This window comes from Gallinula chloropus (assembly GCF_964237585.1).
Source record: "Gallinula chloropus genome assembly, chromosome: Z".
NCBI classification, from domain to species: Eukaryota; Metazoa; Chordata; class Aves; order Gruiformes; family Rallidae; genus Gallinula; species Gallinula chloropus.
In genome coordinates, this window is record NC_140089.1 from 60067604 (window position 1) to 60080597 (window position 12994).

The 12994-nt window shown below is 38.3% G+C and overlaps 1 protein-coding gene across 1 annotated transcript in view; it reads right to left on the reverse strand.

The window, feature by feature from the left end:
- Nucleotides 1-3421: 3421 nt before the first annotated feature.
- Nucleotides 3422-12994, reverse strand: part of SMARCA2 (SWI/SNF related BAF chromatin remodeling complex subunit ATPase 2) — a 110870-nt gene continuing 101297 nt past the window's right edge. Inside the window, exons 30-34 of the mRNA XM_084278945.1 lie at nt 10161-10266; nt 9360-9461; nt 6181-6313; nt 4940-5082; nt 3422-4343 (exon numbers count right to left, since the gene is read on the reverse strand). Of these exons, the coding sequence (XP_084135071.1) occupies nt 4308-4343; nt 4940-5082; nt 6181-6313; nt 9360-9461; nt 10161-10266 (520 nt within the window). The 3' untranslated portion in view covers nt 3422-4307. The remainder of the gene's footprint in view (nt 4344-4939; nt 5083-6180; nt 6314-9359; nt 9462-10160; nt 10267-12994) is intronic.

The following is a 12994-nucleotide window of genomic DNA, read 5'->3' on the forward strand; positions in this document are numbered from 1 at the left end:
GATACCTGACCAGGACTGAGCACGTACCAACAGCTTAATAAGCAGATGCTACTAGAGGCTTACCACTGCACCAGCAATGCCTCTGTCTTACAGCACATAGAAGCTGTGGCAGCATTTCACAGAATCACTAGGTTGGAAAAGAACTTTGAGATCATCAACCAACTATACCTGTTTGCTACTAAACCATATCCCTGAGATCCTCATCCATCTGTCTTTTAAATACATCCAGGGATGGTGACTCAGCTACCTCCCTGGGCAGCCTGTTTCAATGCCTGAACAATCCTTTTGGTGAAGAATGTTTTCCCTCATTTCATGCTGTGTCTAATCTGAACCTGCCCTGGCACAGATTGAGTCTATTCCCCCTGGTCCTATCACCTGTAACTTGGGCAGAGACTAACACCCGACTTTCTACAGCCTCCTCTCAGGTAATTTGTTACAATACACCCTGCCCCATCTCTCTGCCTCAACCGTCACTGAGTTACCAGCTTTATTCACGACCCAAGTGAGTGACCAGAGAGATGTGTGGGTGACAGGGACATCCTGACACTTCTAAAGGCGGCATACGTGACAAGGAAAGCGAAGACACATGTGCGTCTGAAAACAGAGCAAGCGCAATACTTTGCACCGAGGATCAGACACATTTAAGCAAGAAACTACTTGTATTAATGAGCAAAAGGTTTTGCGTATTGTTTCTTTCAGAAGGTGTGCGAGGGGAAAAGAAAGAATATTAATAACATCTGAAATGTGTAAAAGCTGTTAAATGTTAATCATCTGGCCCACTCACACCACTGCCTGCTTCCCAGGAGAAGCAGACGCAACAAGAAAACCTCATACCATTTACTTCACTTTGTTTACCTTCCTTGGTGCCCAAGCTACACCATTTCCAATTTTGCTAGCGAATTTTCTGAAATTAAGGTAGAAAATGAGTTAACTTCTGTCAATACGGCTTGTAGCATTGGGCTTTTATTCGTGTATTGTCCAAATATTATTCCAAGTGCTCTGCACTTGGAATTTGTGTAAGAAAGGGAATCATGTAAAACAGAAAGCATTCCTCCATCTATAACATGGACTTGTACACACCTTAAAAAAAAGATTTCTCTTTTTTTTTTTTTGGTAAAGCATTTGGAAGGTTACACATGACAACAATTTACCTAGAACCTTTTTCTTTATATAGTGAAGAGCTGAGATTACCAGAAAAAAAATGCTCTTGCAAAATGCAATAAATTTATGCAGAAAAAGAGCAAGATAACAATTAGAAAATTACTCTGGGAAGAAATTAATTAAAATGCTAACTAAAATAACAGGACCAACTGCAGTGGAAGTATGGGCACACTTTAACAGTAATATATAAGATTTAATCCAATGATACATGCAGTTGTTTCTTCTTGAAACTCAAGAGGGGCATTGAAAATATTTTTAAATTACTTAAACCTGACAAAAACCAAAATTGGCAGCAAGGAATTAAAATGGATTTCTTCACGCAAACTGATAGGCTCCTCATACAGCTTATAGTTATTGATTTAAAAAGTTATTTTCATTTCTAACAGAACATTGGGTTGTCTTAGTTCATTTTTATTCTCCAGCTGAACACTCATCTGTAAATAATGCGTTCTTGAAAAATAAATCAAAGTGGGTCACTGCAAAGTCATAAGGCACTCTGGGGATGGGTAACATGATACTGTGCTTTTTATATCTAAGTTGCTAGTTTAAATCCAGTCTAGGCCAGCAGCAGTCGAAGCCTACTGCCAGATGTTTCTTGTCATGCACAATGGGTTGGTAGGCTTAGTTCATTTTGCAGTGAAAGAACAACTTTATGGTGTTGTGAAACTATCACTGAAGCCAATATGGCTTCTCAAACAAAACTACGCTGTATCAGAGAATCACAGAGTGGCTGAGTTTGGCAGGGACTTCTGCAGGTCATCTGGTCCAACCACTCTACTCAAGCAGGGCCACCAACAGTCAGTTGCCCAGGACTGTGTCCAGGTGGCTTTTGAATGGAGACTCTACCACCCCTCTGGGCAACCTGTTCCGATGTTCAGTCTGCTCTCACAGTAAAAACATGCTTTCTGATGTCCAGAGGGAACCTTCTTTGGTTTAGCCTATGCCCATTGGTCACATCACTGGGCACCACTGAGAAGAGCCTGCCTCTGTTGTCTTGGCACCCCACCCTCCCTTTAGATACTAATTCAGGTCTGTAAGGTCCATTTCGAGCCTTTGCTTCTTCAGGCTGAACCATCGCAGCTTTCTCAGCCTGCCTTTTTATGCCATGTGCTCTAGTCCTTTAACCATCTTAGCAGGCCTTTGCTGCACTGGCATAGTATGTCCATGTCTGTCTTCTACTGGGGAGCCCACCACTAGACAAGGGACTCCAGATATATATCATCAGGGAAGAGTAGAGGGGAAGAACAACCTCCCTCAACCTGCTGTCAATACTCCTCCTAAGGCTGACCAGGATATTGTTAACCTTCATTGCCACAAGGGTGCATTGTTGGCTCATGTTCAAGTTGGTGCCCACCGGGTCCACCGGGTCATTTTCTGGAAAGCTGCTAGAGACATTAGTTTCGTCCATGTGTCCCTCTGAGACCAATGGTGTATCTCTGTGACATACAGTCCCTTCCATTCAGGTGGGGCACACGTTAGGAATGAAATGTCTGAAGTTGCTAACACTTCTGCAGCAAAGCTGACTTTCCTCAGTGTAGGGCTAAGACACACAAATGGGCACCTGACAAACTTAATTTTTTTTTCAACTGAAATAGAAAAATCTGAAGCAGTTAACATTCTGCAAGGCAGTATTCAGAGAGGTGATGCAGACACATACTGAGAAACACACTTCCTGTAACAATGAAATGTTCTGTTTACAAATCAGCTCCTAGGCTTGCATATTTTCTATTCAGTATCGGTTCAACTCTAAGAAGTTTTGATTTTCCAGAGTAGCAACGTTAACTGTAGGTGCATCATTCAAATTTTTAGACTACTGTATCTTGGTGCATCACAACCCCGATACCTCAAGATCATACTTAAAATAAACTTACAGTTGGGCTGACTGCCTGCATAACTAAATGTATTCATGCCCACTGAGACCTATGGACACACATTCTTGGAAGAAAAAGAAACGTTAATTTATTGCTTAATCACTTCAATTGTACTTAGGTTATGAATTACACTTCTACTTCAAGGTGTTATTTTACTACTTCGATTTAATTATACTTATTTTAACACGTATTGCATATCTTCTCTTTGTATCTGAGAACGTTGCTTTGGTATTTGAATGAGTTCTTATTTTACATTCAGGACACACCACAGTGGACCTCTCTACAGCAGACATTCCTGTCCTCCTGTCCCTACTATAAAAAGATTTTTGTGGAACTTGTAACACAAGGTTGCTAAATTATCTTTTTAATAAGAAAGCACTGACACCATGGTCTTCAAAATTACTGGAATTTTATTTGCCTCAGGCTTATGACTTGCAACCAAAGACATTGTGCAAAGAAAGCAAAGATTAAGTACACTTTAGGGAAAAGGTGATAATCCACGTTGGTAACATAGAAGATCAGTCTGATGAAAAAAGCCATCCATTACACTATATAGATTGCAATATTCAATAGCATTTTTTTAACCCAACTTTTTGAATCAAGGGAAAAAAAAGTTAAGCAAAGTTTACAGTAGACATAAATTTGATACAATTCAAAAAGCATTTTTCTGAAGATCATCAAGCATAAAGGGGAAAAACGTATATGGGACAGGCAGATGAAAGCTAACTACTGTACATTTATAAGCTATTAAAATAAAGTTGCATATATGTACCACAGTGTAAAAAACCAATGCAGGACAAATAAAAACTCTGAAAACTGCCTGATGAAAAATAAAATAACCAGTGGCTTTTAATGGCTTCTCCTGGTTATCAATGCTACAAAAGACTTCTTCTTTTTTGTCTTTCTGATGCCACTGAAAAACATCACTAAATGATAAAACCAGGCATAGTCAAACCATTACTGAGTCAAAACCGGTCTATAGAAATATACTATCAACCCACATTTTCCATCAAAAGCTTTTTTGCTGTTTATTTTTAAATCCTTTGAGGCCCACTTGGTCACAATATGTTATATTTTTTCCTTTTTTTTTTCTTTTTTTTTACACTATGATATCATATGTTTGTCTGGCACTATCCTAAAGCTAATTTATAGAGTATGAGAATACAGAAACAACCCAATGTCTATTTGACAAAATAAGTTCACTGGGTGTAAAATAGGAGAAAGGAGAAGAGAAGGGGAAGGGGTCAGTTCTGCCAAGAAAATAAACCCTATGGATCACTCATCATCACTTCCGCTTGCTTCCGACTGGTCCTAGAGGTAAGAGACACAAGACAAGTGAGAAATTCTTTGCCAGCTATTCTGTGGAACTTGTTAAAGAAGGAAAAATAAAGTAAAAGGAAGAAAAATGACAAACTGACAAATCAAGACAACCTTAAGAAAGTTGCTTTGTTATCTAGTATTTTTCTGTCATGCCTTTTAATTTAATTGCTGTAGACTTCTTTAGAGAAAGGAAGGGAAGAGACAGTTAGGAAACACCGTATGCTTCTTTCTACCCAGACATTTATAATTAAGACAGAAGAAGTCTGATTTCAATTGTTGCGAGAGCAGCAGCACCCACCAAAAAAAAAAAAAAAAAAATTAAGCTATGAATAAACAGACCATTAGTTTTAAATGTTCAGTGGAAGTAGGAACAGCTCCGAACCTCTTAAGACTTCTTGTCTTTCAGCACCAGGGCCACTTCTCACACCCAGATACAATTAACACCCCTGCCCAATTCTCTCAAGGATCATCAATACAGATCAAAAGTGTGCTTAAGCATTAATAGTTGGGAATTCTGACAGGAACCAGAACCGGGCAGAGACGCAATCACTGCAACCACTTCCACAGCCTCAATGAACAGAACTTACATTTTCATCTTGATCCTCATCACTATCATCATCACTCACGACAGGCTTGGCTTTTGCTCGGCTTTGCCTCTTCTTGCCTTTTCCTTTCTCCCGACTTTTTTCATCCTTCTTATTTAGCTTGATTTTGACTTTCACTGATTTTGCTGCAAAATGTTTTACAGCATACATGAATGTAACTTTCACTTACCAACTTTTAAATGCTGTTTACGTTAACAAAAATTCATGCCTGGAAGCAACCTGGAAAGATACCCCCACTCTATTCTTCACATGGACTGTAGGACAGTGAAGCTGAAGGATTTGCTTTTATTTCCTTACTTCTAAGTAGTTTTAATGGTAATTCTATTAAACTATAAGGAATAACTTTTAAGTTGGCCATGTGCATCTTCTTTTCATTTTCAGAAAGCATGGTGTCTACATGCCTCTATGGTCCTGTGAGAAATAGTTTCTTCCTTGCATATAAAAAGGTTTACACCTTGTACAAACAATCAACTTCCTTGCTTTAAACTACAGAAGTGCTATATGGAGATGACTGGCAAATTCTCAGTTGACACCTTTCTGAAAAACATGTTAATATCCACTCATTTCCAAATGAGGTCCTCAAGCGGCATGCTTTGCACACCCATGTCACATACTTGGAAGAGCCACTCAGGGCAAAGTACTATGGTTTCTGTAACCAGAGAGATAGGGTATCTGGAGGATATGGGTAGATGGGTGGCAGAAAGAAGAATGAAATGATTCCTCCTTTTCTACCATATCATATTTACAACTCTTCAGGGACTGAATGAGTGTGACCTCCTGCTTCTGAAACAATCAGACTTGGTGTTGCACTGAAGAATATTTGCAACATCGTCTGGTTCTTAACCAGGTGATGAATTCTATGTGTCACACGATGCCTGAATATTGACCACCCATGGATAAAGACTGTTTTTACAGGCATTTTGATTTAAAAATAGCATGAGCAGAACCAGAAGGAGTCACAAACACTCATGGTCGGTCAGATCTTTTTCCACAAAGTACCTCTGTGATTTGTTTCTGGCTTAAAAATAGCTTACTAAGCTCTAAAAGGTAGAGCAGGGACGTACACTCAAAAGACTTAAGCTCAATGTTAACAACCAAAAGCAGCAAACTCAGTAAGAAGTTACTTCCACCCATATAAAACAGACCTTTTAATCAGTCTCCAGTAGAAACTGGAAAGCTTCCCCTAGATGTACTTTCTTTTCAGTATTTAACAGGGGACTCACATTCTGATTCTGATTCCTCCTCTTCATCATCATCTTCATCATCATTGCTTTCATCCTCACTTTCTTCTTCTTTGGCAATTTTCTGTCGTGCACTTTTGAACACAGACTGAAGAACAATGGAATCCTCATAGATCTACAGTGTGAATACAAACCTCTCTCAGAACCACAAAGTCAAGCGCTATCAACAACTGACAGAATAGATCTTCATTTCCAGTGCAGACAAATACTGAATAATAATGCTGGAGGATGAGAGGACTCTCAAGAGTGAGAGGACTACCTTTGACTTTTAAGACATTTCTCAGATAAACACAGTAAAAATTTTGTCGTCTTGCTGCGTATCTGTGACTTCATAATCACATTAACAAATGAGCTTGTACATTTTGTTCTGTAAAAGGTCAGAAGCCAAGCACTGGGCAATTCAGAACTAGAAAATTAAGAACATTTAACAGAAAGGTAGAGAGTCCTAAATTGTATCTGGTTTTGTCATCATCATCATCACTTGAACTACACTGGCTGTCCTCCTACTATTCCTTTGGCTGAATTACAGACTTTCTTGTATGAAGGGACACCAGGTATACGTGAGAAAGATAAGGGAAGGATTTTTGGTTGCCATTATATGATAGGTATATGAAACTCCATGAAACTGCTGTAACACTTTGCAGGTTCAAAAAAATTAAGAGATTTTTTTCAGAACACTTCACATGAAACATGCTTTTTTTTGAGTGCCAAAACTTTCTTAGAAAAACAGTCTCTCACTGAAGATTGTTTCCCAGTTCTCTAAGTACTGCTGTGCTATTTGTTATGAGGTGTTTGATAGCTCTTGACCACAGTAAAATTCCTTGACAAATACATATAATGATTATTAATGTTTTGAAAAGGCTTTTTTCCTATTGTCTTAAAACATTAGTGGGCTGTGAGACCCCACAGTTCCTTCCTCAGTCATATGACTTTTTACCTGCTTACTTTCAAGTCAGTTAACTGATGGAGAACCCTGAGTTCCTCCTGAGGACCACTTATTTTTCTAATGTATTCCTTTGTTTTTAGGAATGGATGTTTCAATTAACCCTGCTTTCCTTTCTCAGGCTGTATACTTTTCTACAACAAAAAGAATTATACTTTTTAAATGCCAGTTAGTACATATTTAGGGTATCACTGTGACCCAGATTTTAAACAGAATTTCCTAGGGAAATAAAGGGGGGTTTAAAAATATTTTAACCTTCTTAACATGGAGTTATTTGTGATATTCAGTATCTATTTTGATTCAGAATAAACCTTGGGCTGCTTCAGGAAAAGCTATGCAAATGGAAACTTTCTTATTTTGACCAAAATCCAACTCCAATTGATTTCATGAACACAAGCAGCAATGACAATGGAACTTCCTTCAAAAAGAAAGAAACAAAGATAACAGAACTTCATGACAAATCTTCTATTTCAATAGAATGCGTATTATTTTTAACCCATGCCTGTGCTTCATTTGACCATTACAATATGAAACACTTCAACCTACTAAGGTTTCAATGACGAGAAAAGACTCAATACACCAAAGTCTCTCTCCCTTAAAACCCCTCCTAAGGTTCCAGCTTAGATCGAACAGCTTTGCTTCAAGGATGCATCATAAAAACAGAACAAACACGTAGAATTTCACTTGAAGTCGCTGTGTACTTAATTGCCTGAAGTAGCCTTCTGATTCTGGATACGGACACAACTGATCTGGTTTACTAATGTGAATTATGTCACTGCACAGGTGGACCCAAAGTATTACAAGTAACATGAGAAAGCCTTAAAAACTGGAGGACTGCTGCAAAAATGTCCTGAAATTCACTGGAAATCAAAATGAATGGTATGAGTACTTACCAGAAAGAAACCTAAAAAAAGTATTTTAGAAATTAGTTATTTAGGCTTCATGACATAGAAAGTAATACTTTAGCTATTGATTTATCTATGCTTCTGTTTTACCCCCTCTACCAAGTTTTACTATTTTCCTAACTTTTTAGTATTAGCTTTCCTTCATGGTTTTTTTACCATTAGATACTTAGAGCTGTTTTACTGCTACATGACTACGCAGTAAACTGGCAATTTACCTTTGGAAGTGCAGGAAAATTTTGTCCCATGCTTCCTATAATCATAAATTTTCTTACTCTAAATTATTTAGCTGAACTATTTTTAGGTTGTTTCCATAAAGATGAAGAAAGTAAAAATACTGCATGTACATGCAACAGAAAACATTTTCTGTATCTAGATAACAAAAACAACTAAAAGATGGTAAGCTGTATTCAACAATCCTTCCTAATTAACTGCATGCTCATTTTAATTTTTAATTCTCAAATTTTAATATGAATTCCCCATTTTAACTAAGGGCTATCAGTAATATTTAAGAATTTAAAGGATGCATTAGTATGGGCAGCGTCAACCTTAGGTGTTTTTAATGTCTTTTTTTTTTTTTACACATTATGGGAGTTGCTTTCATATCGTCTGTTTCAATTTAATATTGTGTGCGCATCACATTATTTGGACCTCATCTACAGAAGTAATCATCCAAGACTATGTTTCACTGTATTGTGAGACAACTTTCTTATGTTTTGTTCAGATTTTGTAGTCTTTCATGTCAGTGTCCTGTTCTGAATTCACAGCACTGAGATTGTGCCTTCTAAACCTCATCCAGGATTTATTATTTCTGTCTCTTAAAACAGACACTGATCTTTCAGCAATAAAAAAGAAAAAATTACCAAAGGGCTCAAAGAGTATAATGCTTTACACGCAAAGCTTCACTGTTGGACAAACCTTGTATTTTTCCATTAGTAGAACTGCAAAGTTCTGCTATGAAGTATTTCCTTGACATCCCGTCTGAAGCTGTACTGTCACAACTGCATCCATGGTGGCAAACCAAGCTGATGTATCACTCCACACGCATTGTCTTATCTAATCTTACCACAGATTCAAATGGTCTTATGACAGCATTAAACTGCACACAGATCAGAAAAACCTGATCTCGGAATTAGCATCAAAACGAATTCCTCTGCAAGTGTCAAGTTAATTCTGGTTGATCTGAGCTTTTATCAGTATTCAAAACAAGAATTGAAATACAGTGTTTATAACATTACATAATGTAATAATCCACAAGCACTGAAACATTAGGTAGGGGAAATCTTGTCTTTAAACACTAAGCTGTTCATACAGACCTGTGATCCCTCTAAATTGAATGTCTGAGCATTGTGACACAGCAACATGACATCCTTCTCCAAGTCTCCAAGACTGCGGTACTTATGGTTGCGAATTCTCTCCTGTTGTGGAAATGAAGAGAAGTGTGGATGCGCAGTAGTGTAGAAAAAAACCCCAGCAGACAGGACACTGAATATTTGAATCAAATCTTAAAATGTATTGCTAACATATTATTTAAAAAAAATACACCAGGGTAACAGGGTGGCTGTGTGAACCAGAAGGGACAAAAGCAACGCAGATGAAACCCTTCTGGTAAAAGGAGTTCCAGTTTCTTCTTTCTAGCATAGAAACAAATTAAGCTATGACATGGATCAAAGTCACCTAACGTGCAACAAGCTGCCCAAATCCCACCTGCACAACTGTGTTTGGATCTGACCTGACTGGTCCAAGATGTGATGCTAGTTTAGGAATGACTATATTCCCCTAGATCCATTAAACTCTCAAAAATGCTGTGTTTTTACCAAGTATGTACTTACAGATTCACAGTTCAGTCTATGCAAAGAAAACACTGAGATGTCATCTCTGAAAGTGCCACTCATGTCACACCACTACATTTTGATCCAGCTTTGAAATTACAGTGAAATGTCACGATTATACACTTAAAACTCCTAGCAAGGTAGGTCACAACGATTAAACTCTAAGCCACAAATACAGGTACATGCAATATTCATGCTGTTGTAGTTTTAATGATGACTTCATGCTCACCCTTCTGTATTACAAAAAGAAATGGAGGAATCTCCATTTCCTAAAATGGTGATTACCTTTATCTTTTTGAAATCCACGGGTTTCCTAATCAATTCATAATACTCTGGTAATTCTTTCCTAGATGGGAGCTGAATGAAGACTTCACTTAACTGCCGTCCTGAACTGTTGAGAAAAACAAGTACATCATGCAAAGAATTATTAGAGCTTTCTCACAAATAACACACAATCTATTCTTAAGGAAAAAAAAATAGAAAGAAAAAAAAAAATCACAATTTCTTCTTTCAGATAATTAGAAATTTAACCCTGCTTTGATTTTTTAGTTTGGCACAGACTAATTTACAATATGAAGCATATGTCTTGCGGCAAACACCCCTCCTGTTACTTTTGACTGGTCATTTTGTGTTGCTTTGTACCTCCTGATCATTGCAAACCATGTGTTCATGCTGATTTCCATTGATAGCTGATTCCTACCAGACTAACTAGAAGTTACAGCATGCCTCCCCCCGGGGCAATTTCCATTAATGTCTCTGAGGTTTCTGCTAACATCACGGTTAACTGTATTGAAAATCACCACTGCCATTTGGACTTCTTCAGTCGTCTGAAATAAAGCAATGAGTTAACTAAAACCCTAGGATACTCTAGGAACATTGCCTATTACTTACAGGTGTTTAGAATTTTTCAGATTACCAGATTTCCCATTGTTCACCCTTTATGAATAGCTATTTTAACATTTCCAACTTCAGGATTTTTCTGATCTTATTTGTGGCTTCCCAAATAACACATGGCTATGTCACCTGGAAAGGAAATGTGTTAATGGCACTGACGGGCTTAGTCTTTCTCCCCCATCCCACATGTGCATGTTTTGTTTTCTCACAACGCAGCAGAAAAAACCCTCTTCTGAGAGAAGCTGTAATTCAGTGCAGATAGCAATCATAAGCATTTCCCAGTCTACATTTGCATGGTTCCTCCTCACAGACACTCCAAAAAGGTCCTCTTTTCTTACCTGCATCTTCACTTGGTAACTCAGGATACCAATCTTAACAAGACTTTGGCAAGAAGGCTGCCAAGTCCTGATCTACCTCAGCTTCTCTCTGGCAGTCACCCTCCACAGTGGTGTGGAATCTTATATTGAATCTGAGGTTAACTGAGGTACTTCTGCCATAGAGGGTAAGGATGATAAAATCACAGAACAGCTCTGCCCTTTATGAATAAAGTAATGAAAGCCTACAATGTCTTACGCATTTCTTAATGCTTGATATAGCATCAGAACTTGAGGAGTTGCTGCTTTTCTTATGGACCTGACAGGCCAATGAAGAAGTAGGAATAAACAGAAATTCCTCATTTCCTAAGTAGCTGTTGCTCACCTAATCCAGGACTTCTTACTGTTCTCAGTTTAGTGCTGGGACACTGCTGCTCCTTATATACTTTGCATCAGAGAGGACAGTAAACTAAGCAGCTTGCTCATCAGTGCTGTTTAACTATTATCCTGAGGGACAACCAGCAGCTACAGTATTTTCCAAAAGCCTCTATCTCATTCTGACAACTTTTGTGTGGCTTGCAGCAGCAGAAGCCATTCCATTTGTCTGCTTAGCAGTAACTGCTGCCTCCCAGACTGCAGCAGAATTTTGGCACATGCATGAATACACTTCTGGATGCTGCTGCTGCATGACAAGACAAGGTGGTGTAACTGTGCACTTTTCCCAAGGAAGGTGAGATTCAATTCTCTGTACCCCATGCAGCTATTGGGGTAGATACCCTGACAGACCACCTGCACCTCATACTCCAGGCAACTACTAGCAATTTCATGCAGCAGATCTAATTTATTTGGGAAGCACACTGCTACTGAAATAGAGGACACCATAAATTGGCCAGATAATTGTCATCCCAAGTGTAACTATTTCTCTCCTGTTAGCAAATAACTGTGAAAGTCAGACCACTGCACTTCCCATCTCCTTTGGTACTGATTCACACCAAAGAGACAGACTCATTACTTTCGTACTTCCCCTGTGGAAGTGGGAGGTGTTTATACTATGGATTTAAAGGCACCAATCTCGTTAATGATCTGCGTGAGAGACTACTTCATGCCGCATGCCAGAACTTGTCATCTTCTCATCCCTCCCAAAGAGAAACTGGAAGCAATACAAGGAAAAGCAATGCATTAAGTACATTTTACATGAGTAAGTTAACAGGTGTTTCTGCTTTGTTGCAAACTGAGGACTGTATTTTATTTTTCTTAATACAGAGAAGCATTGAGGACTCATAACTGCAACTGAGACCAATGAAATTTGTTCTGAACCTACAGAACACTAAGCAGTCTTGAGAAATCAGTTCTCAGGTGCCCCAATGGTGTCTTCCAATTAAAGTTTCTATTCCTTATTTCTAAAGTTAGAATAAAATGTGAAAAAAGTTCCATATATCACAGAAACATAGTGGTTGGAAGGAACCTTAAGAGGTCATCAGGTCCAACCCCACATGGGAAACATTCACACTCCTTATGTGAATAAACCCAGGGGGAATTCAACCGTACATCAAGTGATCAGTGCCCACCCTGTATGTGCCACACACTGATCCTGTGGAAAAGTAAAGCAACATAGAGCAAAGCAGAACAGTACACTGCTGCACCATACACAGTATACTGTAATATATCTGCCTGAGGGAATTGCATTGGCTTTCCTTTTTTTTTTAAAAAAAAATATATCCTATTTTTCTGTTGGCTTGACTATATGAACATACATAAATCTGTGCAATATACTGACATATGATACAGATGTAATCTAATCCTTTTAACAGTGTGAAAAGTTGTGTTCAAAACTTTGTGCAGTATGAATCTGGATTTGCTATGCAGTGCTTTAACTTTCAGCAGATTCTTTTAGCACAGGTATCTATTTGA